This window comes from Capricornis sumatraensis, chromosome 1, assembly GCF_032405125.1.
Source record: "Capricornis sumatraensis isolate serow.1 chromosome 1, serow.2, whole genome shotgun sequence".
Lineage (NCBI taxonomy): Eukaryota > Metazoa > Chordata > Mammalia > Artiodactyla > Bovidae > Capricornis > Capricornis sumatraensis.
In genome coordinates, this window is record NC_091069.1 from 105,681,308 (window position 1) to 105,701,812 (window position 20,505).

General features: G+C 39.4%; 1 protein-coding gene across 1 annotated transcript in view; it reads right to left on the reverse strand.

Annotated features, from left to right (window-relative positions):
* The window catches only part of ANAPC1 (anaphase promoting complex subunit 1), a 91,937-nt gene that overhangs the window by 17,103 nt on the left and 54,329 nt on the right, over positions 1-20,505 (reverse strand). Inside the window, exons 30-42 of the mRNA XM_068965177.1 lie at positions 19,536-19,670; positions 19,277-19,359; positions 18,128-18,206; positions 17,267-17,341; positions 11,554-11,630; positions 10,922-11,012; positions 10,771-10,824; positions 9,723-9,916; positions 4,899-4,985; positions 3,155-3,272; positions 1,765-1,842; positions 1,359-1,426; positions 271-409 (exon numbers count right to left, since the gene is read on the reverse strand). Coding sequence (XP_068821278.1) covers positions 271-409; positions 1,359-1,426; positions 1,765-1,842; positions 3,155-3,272; positions 4,899-4,985; positions 9,723-9,916; positions 10,771-10,824; positions 10,922-11,012; positions 11,554-11,630; positions 17,267-17,341; positions 18,128-18,206; positions 19,277-19,359; positions 19,536-19,670 — 1,278 coding nt within the window. The remainder of the gene's footprint in view (positions 1-270; positions 410-1,358; positions 1,427-1,764; positions 1,843-3,154; positions 3,273-4,898; positions 4,986-9,722; positions 9,917-10,770; positions 10,825-10,921; positions 11,013-11,553; positions 11,631-17,266; positions 17,342-18,127; positions 18,207-19,276; positions 19,360-19,535; positions 19,671-20,505) is intronic.

The window sequence follows — 20,505 nt, forward strand, 5'->3', positions numbered from 1 at the left end:
CAGCACCACAAATGTTATGAAGAAGTATATGCTTTGGGTGGACTAGGAGGATTTGAACCTATTCCCTCTTGTTCAATTTTGGTTTTTGTTTTAATTGAGATATAATTTATATAGAACAGTTTATTAGTTTCAGGTGCACAACAATTATTTGATATTTATACATACTGACAAAAGACAACCACAAGTCTAGCTAACATCCATTGTCACAGTTAGTTACAGTTTTTTTTCCTTCTGATGAGAACATCCTTCAGTTTTTACCAATCACACTACCTTGAAAGCCCGAGCTTCAGAGTTCCTGTTAGCTACAGTCTGGGCCAATAAACTTTGCCACCCCATTGGATCTTCTTTGTAGGAGAGCTGACCTGCTCTGAGCTTAACATATAAAACCCCATCCTTGGAAAGAATGGACCTGAAAGAAAACAAGAATGGATTTAATACAAGGTATTACTGGGAGTTGTTGCCTGGAAATGCAGTTCCCAATACTATTTCACACGAGACACAGTATTCACCACTTTCTGCTATGTGATTATTTACTGTGTTGAAACTAAACCAGCCCCTACAAGTCATCATCAAGTTCTGCTTTTCTCTGCTGTCAAGATTCAAGGAACCTATTAAATAAGGCAGCATTCTGACTATTTGCTCAAGAATGAATTTCAAAGGAGACATTTTATCTAACACGTATTCCCTTAAATACCTACTGATTGGTTTACAGCAAAAAGAAAAAGATGCTACAAATCTAAAGACAGAATAATACAAAAAGCAGCTACTTATAGTCTGGGAGAAACAGAAATGAGGATGATACTGTAAAAACTGTTACAAATTGTTAAACTTTCTGCAAATTTAAAGACTTAATTTACATGCTAACTGAAGTATAAAAATTATTAGCACTCTCTGTTCATCAAAGTAATTATCTGTATATGACCATTTCCAACCAAAAGCAATCAGCCATCATCTTAATTTTATGCGAGCCATCTAACCAGAAAATGGTAAAGAGATGCAACAGCAGATGTGGTCTGACAAACACCAACTGTCACAAAGTTCCCTCTGTGGACAGATAAGTCAGCTTCACTTTCTTAGATTAAATCTTTCATTACTGCTCCAGAAGACAGTCCATGACTGTCCCAATTTAAGTCACTCAAGTTTCTCAGTGAATTAATAATTAGGGTTTGACTTCTGAATGTAAAATTTTACTTCCTACTACAAGCTTTTTCAAAGAGAGAGACCATCTTCTTTAACACTCTACATATCGTCCTGGATGAGATGAAAGGGTGACAAGGAGCATTTCATATTATCATTTATACCTTCCCATATATTTCTATTCCCTTCACAGACACATCTGAGAAATTTAATGCACTTACTTCAAGTGTTGTGTTCCCTTGCTTAAATCTATGAGCAGCTCCCAGTATCTTGGGCCTTTAACTTTAATCTGCCAAGATAAATGTAAACAGTCAATCCAATCCTGGGGAAGTGTTAGTAGATAAAATGAAACCCACGCTTCTCCGAGGAAATGAGAATAAACTGGGCTAGAAAGAGATGGTGAGAGGTGAACAAGCCCATTTCCAAATGAATGTGTGAGTCACTTCTCAGGCCAGCTCGGCACTCGGCACAGAGCTCCCGGCGGGGACTCTCCCTCCCTCAGGACCACTCCTCCTGCCACTGCTTAGAGAACGCTGAGAACGCACAGGCTCTTCTTTGGCTATCTTTAATGCTGTTATCCTGGTTGAATCTACCCTTGATAAATCTCTCTATTCATATCCTACTCACCTGTTTTAAAAGGTGGAGTTCTGGAAGAAGGGTGGGGGCCATCAATTCTTCTTTGGTTTGCTCATACCACTGAGTGCCCTTCACAAATAGAAGAGTCACCATTTACTACATAGTTAGGGGAAAAGTATGAAAAACATTGACCACTGCATGCTCTCCCTTCCCCGCAGGTTGCAGACAGACTGTCAACAGCATGAAATCCCCTCTGATACTCAAGTCTGACGGGCTACCATCTACTGTGCTTGGCAGAGCCCGCACCACCTCCCAGGGCTCCAAGCCCGCACTTCAGCTGCCAGCAGCGCTGCGCCTCTGCCCTTGCAGGAGGCCTCTGGCCTTCGGCACACTGTCTTCTCTGCCAGGAATGTGCCCGGCTCGGCCAGCAAACCTCAGTCCAGACACCGTGTCTACCATGATGGCCTCCCAACTGCCAGGAGTGTTGATAAGAGCACGTGTCAGCTCCCCCCGGCCCCACACAAACCTCCAATTATCTCAGGCTACTCTGACTGAATCCAAGCCTGACTCTTCAATGACAGACATTCCTTAAGGAAAATGACAGTCACCTCAACTTTGTATCCCAGAACCTAGCAGTTTTGGGGTTTGTTATTTTTTTGTTTTCCTATTTGTTTTGACCACACCACATGGCTTATGGGATCTCAGTCCCCCGACCAGGGATTAAACCCATGCCACAGCAGTGAAAGCTCAAAATCCTAACCACTAGGCCACCAGGGAACTCCCTAGCACAGTTCTGATACACAGAAGGTACTGAACAATTTTCTGAAGGGAGGATGTGCATGCGCGCTCAGTTGTGTCAGACTCTGTGAGACCGCATGGACTGCAGCCTGCCAGGGCCCCTCTGTCCATGGCATTTTCCAGGCAAGAACACTGGAGTGGGTTGCCATTTCCTCCTCCAGGGGATCTTCCTGACCCAAGAATCGAACCCACGTCTCCTGTGTCTTGTGCATTGCCAGATGAACTCTTCACCACTGAGCCGCCTGAGAAGCCCGGAAAGAAGGAAGGACATAATGGCTTATAATCTGTGCATGCACGTAAATCAAAGCTCTCTCATTATACACTCTGAAGCACTAGGCTGACGTCCAGAAATTACTCTTAACTCCCTTCATTCTTTGGAGCGCAACTGTCAGCTACGTCAAGATAACAGATTTACAAACTACAAGCTCTAAAAACCAAGAGCAGCTGACAGTCCCTAAACTATTACATCTGAAGGCTACAAATGAGCCTGAACGGCCTAGCAGGATGTACATTATCTGTGGAGGCTTTAATTTTTAGGAGAACACAACTCACAATTGTCATCTTTTAAAGGACAATGCTTTCAAAAAACTTTGATGTGCAAAGACGGATGAGTGGCAATAAAAAGCAACAAGGCAACAACTACCTTATAGGTCACTTCTAAGAGGGCGTAGCAGGGCGTGTTTGTGTCCACATCCACAGGCACCAGCAGTCTGGGTTCTGCAGCCTGCACGTACAGGTGCCGGAGAGCCTGGAGGTGATACCTGTTCACAGAAAACACAAAAGGCCATGACAGCGGGAGGCAGCACAGCAGCCTGCGAGCTGAGACACGGCAGAGCCGAGCGGCGCCCGTCCAGGACGGCAGTCCTCAAGGGTGATGCTGAGACTCAACTACAACATGACAGAGAGGCTCTCTCGTTGCACTAGTCACAGAGGCTCTTGGTGCTTATCACCGAACTGCTCTGTGTGAGACAGCTGACACTGTGGCCAGCAGCTCTCCCTACTGTTGCTCAGTCGCTAAGTCGCCTCTGGCTCTCCGCGACCCCACTGACTGCAGCACGCCAGGCTCCTCTGTCCTCCACGGTTTCCCGGAGTTTGCACAAATTCATGGCCATGCAGTCGGTGATGCTATCTAACCATCTCCCTTGTATCCTAAGCAATAGCGGACTTCAACAACTCAAAACAATCTTCTTTAAACTTACAAGTAAGAGACCATGCATCAGAGTTATACTAATTTTAACAACAATATTCTTATGCACCATCTATCATTAAAGTTTGGACTTTAGGGATTCCCTGGCAGTTAAGACTCCATGCTTCAGCACAGGGGGTGTGAGTTTGATCCCTGGTCAGGGAACTAATATCCCACATGTGGTGCGGTGAGGCCAAAGAAATGTTAAAGAAGAAGTGCAGTTTGGACTTCACGTCAGGCTACCTCTGTGAAGGCGGCCTTCCTGTCATCTCTGGCTGCACGTGACACTGTGGCTCTGAGTGGCGGCTCAATACTGTGGGCCTCCCGCTCTTGCGCCTTCCCTGGCAGACCACTGGGGCTGCCTGCAGCTGAGCTCTCAGAGAAATGTTAAAAAAGAAGTGCAGTTTGGACTTCACACCAGACTACCTCTGTGAAGGCGGCCTTCCTGTCATCTCTGGCTGCACGTGACACTGCGGCTCTGAGTGGCAGCTCATTACTGTGGGCCTCCCTCGCTTGTGCCTTCCCTGGTAGACCACTGGGGCTGCCTGCAGCTGAGCTCTCAGAGCGTCCTGGATGTCCCTGGGGCACAAGGGGCTATCTTCTGCCCTTCCTCCACAAACGGGAGAGACTGGCTGGGCCCGAAACTTGTGGTGGTTCTTTGCGCTCTGCACCCAGAGCTGCTGTGTTATCAGATGGCGTCTCCATGCGTAGTGGTTCACTGCCACTTCTAAACTCATTCTTGGCTGCATTTTCTTGTCCCTTTGTCAGTTAAACAAAACTTCTCAGCATTCAAAGAGGGAGCAAATGGAATTCATACAGACATTGCCACTACATTAGATAAATTCCTCTCTCAGAATTAAACACTTTGGCCAAAGTGTACTCAGTTTCTCCTGCTGCTGTCCTCTGTACGCTGAGTTTCCCCTAATGATACCCCTGGTCTGGCCTACTTCTGGGTTTAGAGCAGTTCAACTGACTGGAGAATGGGAGAAGGCTGGTCAGGCATCAGAAGCCCAAAGTTCTCTTCTGGCTAAATATTTTGCGAGAAAAACTTTTTAAAAAGATTTATCCAGGAAGATAACTAAGTTAAAGAACACAATATAGCGAATTTGGAAATGAGTCCATTGAGCCAAAACACACTCAGATGACTCCCCTCCCCCAGATAACTGAAGAAAGGCCACGTGAGGAACACCACTCGGCTCACCGGTTGTCAGTGCTGTGAGCTGGGAAGTGGGGGTACAGGGCACACAGGAGGGCGGCGATGGACGAGTTTGATGTGCTCAGAGAGTACCTGCAGAACAAACACGGAGGGACAGGCGTTACTCATCACACAGCGCAGACTTTCAGCTTTCACAGCAGGCTTGAGAACTGGGGAACTGGGGTATTGCGGCAAGGTGTGTTGATGAAACTGGTGCCTTGATCACTGCGGGTGCGGCAACAACAGGAACATTTTAGTCAGTCCTTAAGCCATTTTAACATCAGCTACTATTTAAAGCAGAAGTGACACATCACAAATGTTAAATTTCAAAGCTTAACAAAGTGTTGACCTAAGAGAGAACAGCAGCGAGAACAATGAGCGCAACTGTAGAGATTATAGATACTGAAAAAGTCATGTGAGAACTACACTGCCTTCTTCTCCAGCTTTATATATACCTGTTAATAGAATGCTGAAACTTACTTCTAAACATACAGGGTTTTTTTTTACTGGGTATCTCAAACACTTTTTTCCATTCTGTAAAGCATAGGTATTTCCTTAGAATGCTAGACTAAATAAAACAGGCAAAAGCTATCATTAAAAAGTTACAATGAATGAATAAACAACTATTCCTTAAAAAACAAGGTTCTGTTTATTATGGGTATGATAAACTTATGTTATAAAGGCCATACACTCTTAGTAAAGTAAAATCTTTTGAGATTTCCGTCGTGCCCGACTCTTTGCAACCCCGTGGACTGTAGCCTACAGGCTCCTCTGTCCATGGGATTTTTCAGGCAAGAATACTGGAGTGGGTTGCCATTTCCTTCTCCAAATTAATATTTTACTGTTGCTCAAATTCAGTATGGCAAACAGGGTGACTAAAGTTTTAGTCTTTCCTACAAATATTTTGAAATAAAGATGATTCTGGATATCACATAAAACCACTGCTATCATTACTCAATATACATATTTTTTATTATACATATACATGTGGACATCCCCCTATCTCTTTCCCTATCTCTTTTAATAATTAGGGTATCAAGTAAGAATTCAGTATTTATTATACACATATATATTTTATGAAGAAGAGATTTCAAAATTTAAAACACAGAAATACATCTATTTTGACATGAACATAAGCTAGGCCATTTTCTCTTTACCATTCTGATAAGTCCAAAGATAAACATTAGATATTAATGTCAGAAATTCTGAGATTAAGCGTAAGGGTTAACTATGCTAAGAGAAATGTAAACCATGTCACAGAGTGCATACAATCATTCAAAGATAAAACAGTCACTAGAAGAGCAACAGCAGGATGGGCAGAAGCGGAGAAAACTACTCAATACGCAAGAGAGCAAGCAGAGTCCTACAGCATGTGAGGACAGATGACCCTGAGCAAGAGGATACAACAAATCAGAGGCTTATTTTGAAAGGAAAATACATTTTAAAAAGTAGAATTTTTATGATAATCTTTCCTTAACCATTCTTAATTTTAAACAATTAAAAGACAGAACTTTCTACAAAATGTGTCAAAAGGAAATGAATGCACATCTTTAATAATCTTGACTTTTTGTACTTGTGGAAGGGTGTGTTCCAATGTTTAATTCATTCTCAACAGTGTAAAATAACTACTGACTTAACAGATATCATGTCAGCTGTCCAAGGTCACATACTCTAGAGCTAAATAAATGAAAGGTTCCACTATACTCATAGACTTTAAGACTCAACCATGTCAGATTTTAATTCCTCCAAACCAGTGGAAAGATTCAATGCAATTCCTAGCAATATTTAATCATGTTATTTAGTTTGGAAAAGTCACAAACAAATTCCACTATTCATATAAAATGTAGAGAGCTAAGAACAGAAAAATGTATTTTCAAAGAACATAGCTCACTTTGGAGGATTTACTCTACTGGATATCAAAACTTATTATAAAAACTACAATAATTAAGTCAACTGTGGTACTGTGCAAGTATAGAAAAATAGACAACTGAACATAACAGCCCAGAAACAAACACATGGACATGGACACTTAATCTACAACTAAGGTGGTGCTGCCAAACAGTGGAGGAGCAATAAACTGTTTCTTAACAGCAGAGAGTCAACTGGAACGAGGGGGCAGGGGGAAACACAGAAAAATCCGTTCTGGGTAGATTCTAAATCCGAATGTGAATGGAAATGCTGAAACACTTCTAGAAGATAAATAAGAGAATATCTTCATTTCTGGTGGGTAAGGAAATATTTCATCAAAAGGACAAACCATCAAAGAAAAATATTAATACTTCTGTTGATCAAAAGATAACGAGAGTTAAAAGGTACGCCACAGAGTAGAAGATACCTACAACATAAAGAACGAACAAAGGTCTTGGAATCAAAACGATAAATTAATGTGGAACAGTCAAATTAACAGAAACAGAGAGCACAACAGTGTTTGCCAGGGGACTGGGGAAGGCAGGGAAATGAGGAGTACTTGCTTAGGGGCTACAGCGCTTCTAAGTACGTAAAGGCTGTATAGTGTCACCCTGCTTATTTAACTTATATGCAGAGTACATCATGAGAAGTGCTGGGCTGGAGGAAGCACAAGCTGGAATCAAGATTGCCGGGAGAAATATCAATAACCTCAGATATGCAGATGACACCACCCTTATGGCAGGAAGTGAAGAAGAACTAAAGAGCCTCTTGATGAAAGTGAAAGAGGAGTGAACAAGTTGGCTTAAAGCTCAACATTCAGAAAACTAAGATCATGGCATCCGGTCCCATCACTTCATGGCATATTGATGGGGAAACAGTGGAAACAGTGGCTGACTTTATTTTTGGGGGGCTCCAAAATCACTGCAGATGGTGACTGCAGCCATGAATTTAAAAGACGCTTACTCCTTGGAAGGAAAGTTATGACCAACCTAGACAGCATATTAAAAAGCAGAGACATTACTTTGTCAACAAAGGTCCATCCAGTCAAGGCTATGGTTTTTCCAGTGGTCATGTTATGGATGTGAGAGTTGGACTATAAAGAAAGCTGAGCGCAGGATAATTGATGCTTTTGAAGTGTGGTGTTGGAGAAGACTCTTGAGAGCCCCTGGGACTGCAAGGAGATCCAACCAGTCCATCCTAAAGGAGATCAGTCCTGGGTGTTCATTGGAAGGACTGATGCTGAAGGTGAAACTCCAATACTTTGGCCCCCTGATGCAAAGAGCTGACTCATTTGAAAAGACCCTGATGCTGGGAAAGATTGAGGGCAGGAGGAAAAGGAGATGAGAGAGGATGAGATGGTTGGATGGTATCACCAACTCAATGGACATGGGTTTGGGTGAACTCCGGGAGTTGGTGATGGACAGGGAGGCCTGGTGTGCTGCAGTTCATGGGGTCGCAAAGAGTGGGACATGACTGAGCAACTGAACTGAACTGATAGTGTTTCAGTTTTGCAAAATGAAAAGGCTTTGGAGATTGGTTGTGTAACAATGTGGATATATCTAATATTACTGACATTTAAAAACAGTAAGATGATAAATCTTATGTACATTAAACCACAAATAAAAAATTTTTAATGAATAAACCAATATGAAAATGGGTAGCAAGAGATTTGGCCATCACCAAAGGAAATTTTCAGTTGGCTACCAAAGCTATGAACAGGCACCACATACCATTATTCAAGAAAATGGAAATTAAACAAAACGAGATACTACTACACAATGGCTAAAATAAAGGCTAACGACAGCAAGGACTGACCAGGATGGGGAGCAACTGGAAATTTATATGAGGCTGATGGGTATACAAAATGGTAAAACCACTTTGGAGTACTGATGGCATTACCCACTGAAATATAAAAGAAATATATACCCAATGACCCAGTTCTACTCACAGATCTGTACACAACAAAATCAAAAACATGTACAAGAATATTCATAACAGTTTCAAACTAGAAAACAAGCATATCCATCACTAACAGAGTAAATGAATAACTGTGGTATAACCATACAATGGAATTCAACAGCACTGAGACAAGAATAAACGCTACCTGCCACATGAATGAATCTCAAACACAATGCTGAGCTAAAGAAATAAAGTATGCAAGGACACACAGTATATGATTCCATTCTAATTTCAAAACCAGTCTAACGTGTTAGAAGCCTACAGTTATGTTTGAGCAGAATACAGTAACAGTAAATTGGAAGGGACAGAGCAGTTGGAGATGGGTATTCTGAGTGACATCTTGCTCTATGGAACATCTAAGAGATTCTCAAATTGTAGATAGTTCATTGAGTCATGCCCCTATGACTTGCACACTATTCTGTAAGTGTATTTTATCCAAAACAGATCATTAAAAGCCAGCGAAGTCGTAGAAAAGGATGAGGTGGTCAGGAATGATAGATGCTATAAAGAGAGCAAGAAAACTGAAAACAGCAAATCTGATAGGCTTTGGTGACTAATAGCGTTCATGCCTTTTATGAGACAACAATTTAGTAAGAGTAAAATCATTCAAGAGTGAGGAACAAGAAGTGATACAACGAAGTACTGAGTACAGACCCTGAGAAAGGCAGTGATGCCACATGTGTTAGAGAGAGGATGGTAACTCTCCTAAAGAAAAAAAAGTTGGTCGCACAGTCATGTCCGACTCTTTGCGACCTCATGGACTGAAGCCCGCCGAGTCCTCTGTCCATGGATTCTCCAGGCAAGAGTACTGGAGTGGGCGGCCATTCCCTTCTCCAGGGGATCTTCCCGACCCAGGGACTGAACCCAGGTCTCCTGCACTGCAGACAGATTCTTTACCAACTGAGCTACCACGGAAGCCCCCCATAGTGTGGCATAAATTAATTGATGGTTCAACTATATTACCTGCCTCCTCCCAAAAATAGAAGTCCGAGGGCCATATGATGGGCTAAGTGGAAACCATAGTTCATCTCACCACCTGTTTTCATGTGTAAGAAGCGACAAAGCTGCAGAACCTTCAGGTTCCCCGAGCCAGCCATCACCATGGCGAGAGACAGAAGCACCACGCTCAGGCAAGTCTCCAGGTTGTAAGGACCTGTCTGGAGACACGGAAGATGACACACCACATCAGCTGTGCTACATTTTATCATCAAAACTAAAGCAGCCAGCATTAGACTACAGATGGTCACAACTTAAAAAACTCTGAAAAAATGTTTTCTCTGATTATGAAATTTAAGTTCCAGGTGGAAAATTCAGACAATAAGGTTTCAAGAAGGAAATAACAATTACTTGGAATACTAAAAGCTATAAACTGTTGGCTTTCTCCCCAAATCTTACCTATAGTATCTATCTTTTAAATGAAATTGAGATATTATTATATATAGTATTTTTAAGTTTTTAATCTATTTTATTATAAGCAATCTTCACTAGTAAAAAATTCTTACACAACATGCTGTTGATGGCTCCTCTATATAACAGTGTAGATATACCATAGTCCATTTTTTGACTACTTTTAGATTTTTTTGATGCTGACAATTTTCTAATATCAATAGTGTTAATTAAATCTGTTTTTTAACCAGGAAATAAAACCCTGTGGTCTTACTATCATCAGAGCAGCAGTCCTCAAGAGCAACTGTATTTTTTCTAAGTAATTTTTCCAACAAGCAGTTATCAGCATTTAGTATTGAGAATGGCATAAGATTATGACAATCCATGAAGGTCATGGCTTTTCTTAATTATTCTCTCATCATAAGAAATAAATGCCTGTAAGGGTAGTCACATTCTCAACCAACTAACCAGAACTAAAATACAAAGATGAGCCAAAGCCTCAAACCTCCCATTCTAAATTCAAAGACTGCACAGATATTTGGCAACACATAAGTAGTTGAATTATCAGTGGATTTTCTTCAAGTTTAATTTTATTCCCAAGGAGAACCATCACAAAAAGACTTACTACAGAAGCATTAGGTGCAGACAAATAAGTCATAAAATCTTTTGCAAATTTATGCTGGAAAAAAACAAAAGAAAAAATTTAAGGTTAAAAGATGCATACTAAGGCTCTGTAAAAAAGAAAACAGAACAGCGTAGAGGAAGATATTTCTTACCAAACAGTTAAATGCTGATAAGTTTTCTGAGCCAGCAAATCGAAAACCCAGAGACAAACAAGCGCCTGCAATGATGTAGACATGTGCCTGCCTGAAAACAGATCACCACAGATTGAAATATTCTCCTTGTTTTGCTTTAAAATTCATTATTACTATTATCTGGGGACACAGATAATAAATACTCCTGTTCTCTAAATTAGTTCCTCTACTTTTGGGAATGCTCAAGTGCGCCTGTACTCAATCAACTGGGCAGGCTTCCGTCTGCTTTCCTTAAGCAGAAGCACCATGTGGCTCTAGCTGATAAAGTCTGCCTCATGCCTGCACTGTCTCACATGTAGCAAAAGAAGATAGTTTCTAACAATCACTGAAATTTTTTTTAATGAAAAGGATAAAAAAGGAATATATATAAGTTAAATCTCTGATACTGTTTTATGAGGGTAAAAATTCTATGCTTTAGAGAATTAAATAAAAAAACAAACTGGTGAACATCTGATAAACCATGGTTAGGAACATGGGGGATTTAGAATAATTGCTTGAATCAAGGACAGCATCTCTCTTGCACAATATATTTCAACTCATTTATCTGACAGATACTGGAGTAGCTAATGTGTATTAGATGTTTTAGGACTTACGACAAAGTTTCCAAATTCAAATCCTCTGAGCAAGGCAATTCAATCTCACTGAGAGAGATACTATTTTCTCTTATAATCTGTCAAGACAGAAAGCAGAATACTTGGATATTAACATTCAAGTTACAAGTATCTCGTAATTTGAATAACAACACACTGCTTATGGTCATATTTACGTAAACTTTACCAAACCATCTCATTCAAAGGCCTATAGTTTAATCACACTGACTGCAATCCAGTTTCAGATCTAAGATGGGGCAAATACCTCAATAGGACTGAACAAATACAAACTGGACTACCTGAGCATATTCTGAAGCAGTAACAGAGCAGTAAGATTTCACGCCAGTGAAATGAAATGCAAGGACGGTGGCCACAGAGGAGACCTGGGGCAGAAGTGAGGGGAAGCAGAAGGAAAGCAGAGAAAGGCAGCTGGAAAGAGCTCCTAACCAGGCACGTATGAATGCCTCCAGTATTCAGACTCATGACCGTTCCCAGTACTGAGCCTGCCTTCCTACCACAGACAAGGTCAGTTACCATCCTAGTCACCCAAACTGTCAACATGTTAACTTGTTAACTATTGTTTAGAAACTCATCCCTTTCCTTTCAATATGAACAGGAATTTATTTTTTAAAAAATACAGAGAATATCTAACTTTAAAACCATGAACTGATTTCTCTTCACTTAAATACAAATAAAAAAGATAAAGCTATACATTTTTAAAACTTATGAATGCAAGCACATAGAAGAAAAACTATGAAGATTTATTCCTATGACTCTTTTTAGAAGATTTTTCAGGACGCTTTCTATAATAAACCAGTAAGTATTCAGAGTCGCTTATGATACAATCTTCTTATATACTGAGCACCGCCAATCAAAAAAACAAACTTGAAATACCTTCTCCCTTTCATAATCTGCAATTACGTTGGCTATGTAATACAGGCTGATAACTACTTCCATCTTTCTTCCTCTTGTCTTTATTTTTAATTTGGAATGTATCTACTTAGAAATTGAATGAGAATTCTGAAAAAATGATATAACTCCAAAGTGAGCAGTTAATATATACATGGATAACCTAATTATAACTTTCACTATATAAATCAGCAATCATATAGGAATCAAATATTTCTATTTTGAAAGCAGGCAGTTACAAGCTCAAGCTCCTTTTTTATCTTAAAAAGCATATAGCCTGGCATTTAAAGGCCTAGGTTCTAATTGAAGCAGGGCCACACATTAGCCCTGAACCACCTCTGTAAAACAAGCAAAAATTATACTCCTACCTTCTAGGTTTCTGTGAGAATTAGAAGACTTAACCTACTCAAAGCTCTTAAAATTAATACCTAGCACATATTCTTTGTGTTAGCTGCTATTATTATCATTATTATAGATCTGTACCATTCTTATCACAAGATCACACTTGATCATAAACCACTTAAAGCATCACTAAAACCTTGAGTTATAACTGTGTGTGGGGGGCGGGGAACACACTCTTCAGCCTAGCCCTTTTATCTTTTCTACAGCCTCGTAAGTTTAAAAGAAATAGTAAGAAATATGAGGCGCAATCAAAGGGAAACATGTAATTACTTATAAGCAGGCTGAGGCACACAGGAATGAACAAGAAAAGACCACCAAACTGCTCGTTTCTTCCCCTGATCTTTCTTTATTTGGCTGTGCCAAGTCTTAGTTGTGGCGTGTAGGATCTTTCAGTTGCAACATGCGGGATCTAGTTCCCTGACCCGGGATCAAACCCGGGGCCCCTGCACTGGGAGCGCGGAGTCTTAGCCACTGGACCGCTAGGGAAGCCTAAGACAAAAATCCTGAGATCTCAGGACTTCCCCAATATCCAGTGGCTAAGACTCCACGCTACCGGTGCAGAGGGCCCAGGTTCGATCACTGGTAGGGGAACTGGATCCCACATGCTGCAACTAAGCGTGTGCATGCCACAAATGGAGATCCTGCACGCCACCACACAGAGACCAACGATCCCACATGCCGCAACTGAGACCCAGCACAACAAAATAAAGATAAACAGTAAAAAAAAAAGTCTCACACTCGGAAGGCCTAACAGCTAGTTTAAGTCTCGCCCTACCTCTTACTAGCAAGGGTGGTTTTGGACCAGTCTGTCCTCTTTCAACCTAACAGTGAGGTACTGAGCTCTAGCTACTGTGTGCGAGTTGCTAGGAATGAAAGATGGAAGATACAGTAACTGGCCTTGAGGAGTCCTGACATAACAAATAATCAAAAGTACATCATTCCCACCCATACACTGGGGGCAATACTTCAACAATTAATAGCACAACACTGAAGGAAAAAAAAGAAAGAAGGAAAGAAAAAGAGAAACAGGCTGCAGAGTAAAGCTTTTTTATGAAGATGTTAGTTACTGTATTTGATACATGCCTTAAGTTCAAACAAATAAGCAGTTTATAAAGTGACCTTTTTAACCCTTTTTTGATGCTAAGTGCTCCCTACAAGGAGCCCTGCTACAGAATCAATGAGGTGACTAGGTGGGAGTGAGGAGAACGTAGAGAGACAGGTGTATCAACCAACAGAACTGTGAACTTGTTATACACACTACTGAGTAACCTAATATGCTGCTGCTGCTGCTGCTGCTAAGTCGCTTCAGTCGTGTCCCACTCTGTGCGACCCCATAGACGGCAGTCTACCAGGCTCCCCTGTCCCTGGGATTCTCCAGGCAAGAACACTGGAGTAGACTGCCATTTCCTTCTCCAATGCATGAAAGTGAAAAGTGAAAGTGAAGTCGCTCAGTCGTGTCGGACTCTTAGCGACCCCATAGATGGCAGCCTACCAGGCTCCTCTGCCCATGGGATTTTCCAGGCAAGAGTACTGGAGTGGGTTGCCATTGCCTTCTCCAACTCTAATATAATAAAGACCAAATTTAAAATTATTTAAAATTATTAAGTCTGAAGGAAAAGGAATGTCAGAGAGATACCTGTATTAAAAGTCCAAGGACTACATTTCCACAAAACTTTAAAAACAGAAGTTACATAAAAAAAGAACTTACATGAATTTTCACTTTCCATCTGAAAATAGTTATTTGTGTACTTTTAACCTAACTTTGAAAACTAAAAAAAACACTAAACTTAGTAAACTGAAGTTTTCTCAAAATCAGTCCACATGTCAGATGCATCTTAAAGGTAGCACAGAACTTAGGGTGGTGTCTTGCATTTGCAAAGGATAAACACGCACATGCTGAATGAAGGAGTGGAAGAAAAAGTACAACTTCATCCCACAATGTGTATTTTAAAGCATGCTTTCCAGAAGAACTGCTACTTTTGACCTCTGACTATGCAAGGAGTTAAATGTCTGCCTAACCCACGAATCATATGGGACCAGGGCAGACCCAGACCCCACAGAATTAAAGAACTCAACTGAGATTAGAACTGGCACCCAAGAGACAGGGTTTGACATTTGATTTCAAGTAAATTAACTGCTGCTTTAAAGCACAATGATTTGTGTGTGTATGTATGTATATGTATGTGTACACACACACAAAGACAAGTATGCACGTATCTACATATGTATCAACCAACACTCCTTAGAGGAATACAAGAGAAGCTGGAGTCTTCAAAAACCAGCATGCACACTTTTACTCTGTTACACATATTTTCTGATTTTCCTTGTCATGGCTTCTTAGATACAGCCATCATTTAAAAGTGGACATTTAATTTCCAAATACATGGGTTTAAAAAAAAAAAAAAAACATGCACAATGTCTCAGACACAAATCAAAATTACTTAACATAAGGAAAAGAAATGCGACATACTTCCAGGAGAAAAGACCACAGAAAATCATCCTGAAATGACCACCCTCTTGGCATGAGAAGAGAAGGATTTTAAGCAGCTCTTCTAACTGGAAGGACAATATGCTCATAATGAAAAGACAGAAAATCTCATCAGAAAAAGTATGAAGCTTAAAAAAAAGTTCTATTAAAAAAAGGAAAAGAAGAAATTACTTAAAAAGGAAAAATGCAAATTTTACAACAGCGAAGTACAAAAACGAAAATTGTAAATTCACTTAATGGACTTAAATAGGAAAATGAAATGCCTGAAAAAGAGTAAGTGAACATAAATTCATAGAAACGATGCAATTTGTAGAAATGGTATAAAATACAATAGTCATCTGATTTTTGACAGAGGAGTCACAGGAATACAATAAGGAAAAGAAGGAATACAAATGATGTTGGTGCAACTAAATACCTATATTTTTAAAAATATGGAGGCCTTAAACCTTAATCTCACATCATAAACAAAATTACTGAGATAAACTACATAAGTATACATAAAAGCCAAAACACAGAGCTTTAGAAAAAAAATCTTCAGGTTAGTCAAATTTTTTTTCCCAAGGACACAAAAAAGCAACAACTATAAAATTAAAAACTGATAAATTAGGCATTATCAAAATTTTAAAATTTTATGCTCATCAAAAATGTTACTAAGAAAATGAATGGGCAAGCCATAGGTTAGGAGGGATATTTGCAAAACATTTATCTGATAAACGAGAGGTTTCCAGAATATATTAAAAATTCAAGCAACTCAGTAAGACCCCCAAAATATTTTTTAAATGGGAAAAAGATACAGATACTTCATAAAAAAGACATATGAAGAAGCAACGAGTAAATAAAAACTTTCTCAACAGGCAAAATGAAACTACAGGAAGCTATCATTATGTATTAACAAGCAGAGCTAAAATTAAAAAGACGAACACCACTGGCAAGATGGGCAGCAGTCCGCACCCTCATACAGCACTGTTCCAAGGGTAAAAAGGTGCAGTGTCTCTGGAGAAAAGTTCACCTGTCCTTAGAAAACTAAACATACCGTCCACTCTATGCCTAGGTAGTTCCAATCCTAAATAAACACTCAAGAGAAATTAAAGTATAAGTCCACAAATTGTATTTATGGTAGCTTGACAATAACTGAAACCTAGAACCAACCCAGGTGTGAATGGGAAAAGAGAAGAGAATTCTCAAGAAAGAATGGAAAAAGAAACTGTGGTATATTCATACAATAGGATACTACTTAACAACAAAGGCTGAACACTCAGTAGTATCTCAAAATCATGCTGAATGAAATTAGTCTTACACAAAAGGGTATATACTGTGACTCCATTAATAAAAAGTTCTACATCAGGCAAGCTTATACAGTAAAACATTAATTGCAGTAGCTAAGTGGCTGTAAGGGTGTTTGTATAACATTCTTTCAACCTTTATTTTGGAATTTTCTTATTAAAACATTGGAGAAGCATTCTAGCACTCTTAAGGATTTATTTTCCAAATAAAACAGTAACAAGGACATGGACAGTTAATTAAAGGGCAATATTTAGTTACAATATTTACAATATTTGGAGTTTTTATAAGAGACTGCTTATTTTTTTAACTACTTAGCTCACTGGGTAAATATGCCATAAAATAATTAAAACAACGTATTATATACAAGATAAAAAACTGTCACAAAGTAGTAACTTTGATAAATGCATACTTAACTAGAATAAAAATGTCAAAAACACTTAGGTTTCTTTAAGGAAGGTTGTGGTCTATGCTCACATACAATCTTAAAATGAAAGTTCCTGTGTTTTGAAGAAGTACCATAATCATCAATATTGTCTTCAAAAGAAGTAGTATTTTATAGGGTTTTAGAAAATCCCACAAGAAATCATAATTTTTATGATTAAAAATAAAATAATATTTATCATACGTACGTACTTGAGGAACGTTGCTATCAACCCACTTGGAATTTGGTAAAATATCATCCCACAAAATCAGGCATCGAGCAAGTGTCTTAAAAATGAAATACAAAAAAATTCATTGCAGCAGGGGAAGTTCACAGATTTTGTAATGATAATACCAGTAACAGAACAATTTAAGAATCAGTTCCCAACTGATGGAAATTTTCAAAATAAAGCTAAGTATATAATATCAACCTAAGCCACTCACTAAAATAAACTGAAAGTTTATTGGGTTGGCCAAAAAGTTCATTCACCTTTTTACATAAGCTGTTGCAGAAAAATCCAAGTGAAGCTTTTGGCCAACCCAATAGATGTATCACCAAAAAAATCTAACATTGAGTTGTTCATCATCGAAGTCTGGAGGAGTTGGAGAAAATTTTTTAAAACTTGCCCCATAAATGAAAAGCCATAAGGAAAAGAATCAATCTACAGAATTTAAAGCCTATCATATGCTAAAAACATACATTTAAATATCAAGAGGAAAAATTTGACGTAGTTAGGTCAAACAATTACTGTCACTAATTATACCTTTAATAGTACTACTGCACTCCTAAAAGCAATGAAAAAAATGTAAAATAAAGTAGTAATGAAGCCCCACTGAGTTGCTGCTGATTAGCAAGTTTGAATAATAATGTGAAAAGTTAAAATGTTACTTCAAGTATTACATATCAATGTGGTTGCCTTACTTAGCAATTCCTACAGCTATATTTGGGACTATTCAAAAGAATACTACCAGTTATATACATACATGATGGATTAACAGTAAAGGCTCGTTCACGGAGACATTTTATATAGATTCCTCAAATTAAGAGAAATGAAAAACTGCGAAGTACCATACCCTAAGTAAGAGGAATTCTGGCTTCACAAAGTCCAGCAAATACATGGTATCTGGAGCTCGGAGCCAGTCTGCAATGGATCTGTTGGTGGTGGATACCAGCAAGCATTATTGCTCAAGAAGAGAGTAAGACAGTCAAGAATCACAAGACAGATTTCAGGAATTTTCTTTCCACTCTAACTACCACTCTATTTTTTTCTCACAATACTTCACATCCTCCAAAGCAATATCTGGTACGTCTATGTATGCCTTACTATAAGCTAAGTATTTGCTTCATTCACTGAAACATCTTTGGTGCCAAGAAGGCAATGATGTATACTTTCATCTAAACAGTAGATGAATAAATCTGCTTTTAAAATTTGCAAAATTTTAAAATTTTGCAGACATTCACTTTGTCTAAAAAAGGAATTTACAATATTGAAAAATTTCTTGAATTTCAGACAGTGTTTTTAAATCAAAAGACTTAAAACCCAACTTACTCTTCTATGCAAAATATAAAAGAATAAAATGCCAAACACCTACTTGCAAGCACCAACACTAGTTACTGGGGTTGGGAAGGCTGAAGGTATGGTCATTAAGAAAGCTCTTGAATTAAGAAGAAACCATTTTTATGGATGGGAACCAGGAATACAACAGCGCTAAGTATTTCTGATTTCATCAGTTCTCACAACATGCAAAATCAATGAAAAGGAATTTGGACATTGATTGTCAGTGACGTCAACTATAAAAATGAATAGAAATTGGCAACCGTATTGTCAGGTATTAAAATAACTGGCAGTATTTGACAGCACTAAAGTCAGGCTGATCTAGCACAGTTTTACTGTGAGGAAAAGACAGTAAGAGAATTTAGTGTCACTACTGAGGTCAGAGTGGGGCTTCCCAGGTGGCTCAGTGATAAAGAACCTGCCTGTCAATGCAGGACATGCAAGAGATGTGGGTGCGATCCCTGGGTCAGGAAGATCCCCTGGAAGAAATGGCTACCCACTCCAGTATTCTTGCCAGAAAATTCCCACGGACAGAGAAGTCTGGCAGGGTATGGTCCATGGGGTGGCAAAAGATCGGACATGATTAGGCAATGGAGCAATTCAAAATCAACTGCAGTCAGACGGGCAGTGACACCGTCATGGCAAGGGATGGGTGGGCAGACGGTACCTGTTATTGGTTTTTAAGTAGATCATGGCCAAAGCGAGAGTGGCACCTGGACAAGTCACATCCACATTTATGGTATCTCCTTCCTATCAAAAGAAAAAATTCATCCGTGTAAAAGAGCTTTGAATTACTCTAAAATTCTTCTGAATGCTAGCCATGCTTAAAATTGAACATATTTACAAATGCTGATATGAAAACTACCATTTTTTAAATTAATTCCTTAGTTTCCAGAACTCTGATCTGTTGCTTGATCTGGACCTACCTTGATCTGGTAACTCGGTGACTTATGTTTCTCTCTGTGCATCCCGGCTTGAAAGCGCCTGTGGCCTCCAACCATGTACTGATAGAGCTGCTCGGGCACGTTGAGGTCCGACATCCCTATCAGGTTACTGCCATGCTGGAGAACGAAGGAACAGAGTGTAAAACGAGATTTTACAGAGTAAGATTCCTAACACAGGCCCATGACAAAGGACCGAGTAACTTCAAAGCCAGGTATTCGGGTTTTTTAATCAATTAAAATAAACATTTCTCGTGAGCTAACACTCAGTCTACTAATGATTCACATTAAAAATTATATAATACACATGCAGACAAATTCATACTTTCATTTCATAAAATACACAAAAGCTTCAAAATATACTTAATTTTACTAACAGCTAAAGAAACTGTTAGGTAGGTAAATGAAACGTGAACTATGAACATCTCAGTCCTTTCATTACGGTGCCTATGAACTATTCCAACAATAATAACCATAGTAATAAAAATAAATTTCTGAACACCTAACTCTCTTCTAGGCGTGGTTCTGTTTAACATGGGTTAATTTACTTAATATGAGGAAAAGCCTATCAAATAGCTGCTGTTTTACAGGTGAGAAAAGGGAGGCACAAAGATCACACCCACGGTCACACAGCTACTAAAGAGCACCGCGGCCCTAAGACAAGGCAGCCTGGCTCCAGTCTCGGGAGGTGCTCAACTGCTGACAATACGGTAGTTACAGGCAGCCTGGCTCCAGTCTAGAGAGGGGCTCAACTGCTGACAATACGGTAGTTACCTGACGTGGCTTGCTTGGTCAGAACCAGAGTTCAGGTCCCAATTCTCAGTGCGGTGCTTTTTTCATTGTGTCATCTGCCTCCTTACCTCATGTGTCAGATGTGAAGAGTCAAAAACCTAACTGACAGCTTATATAATTTAGTTTCAGTATAACCCTGCATTGGAACCCACAATCTTTAATC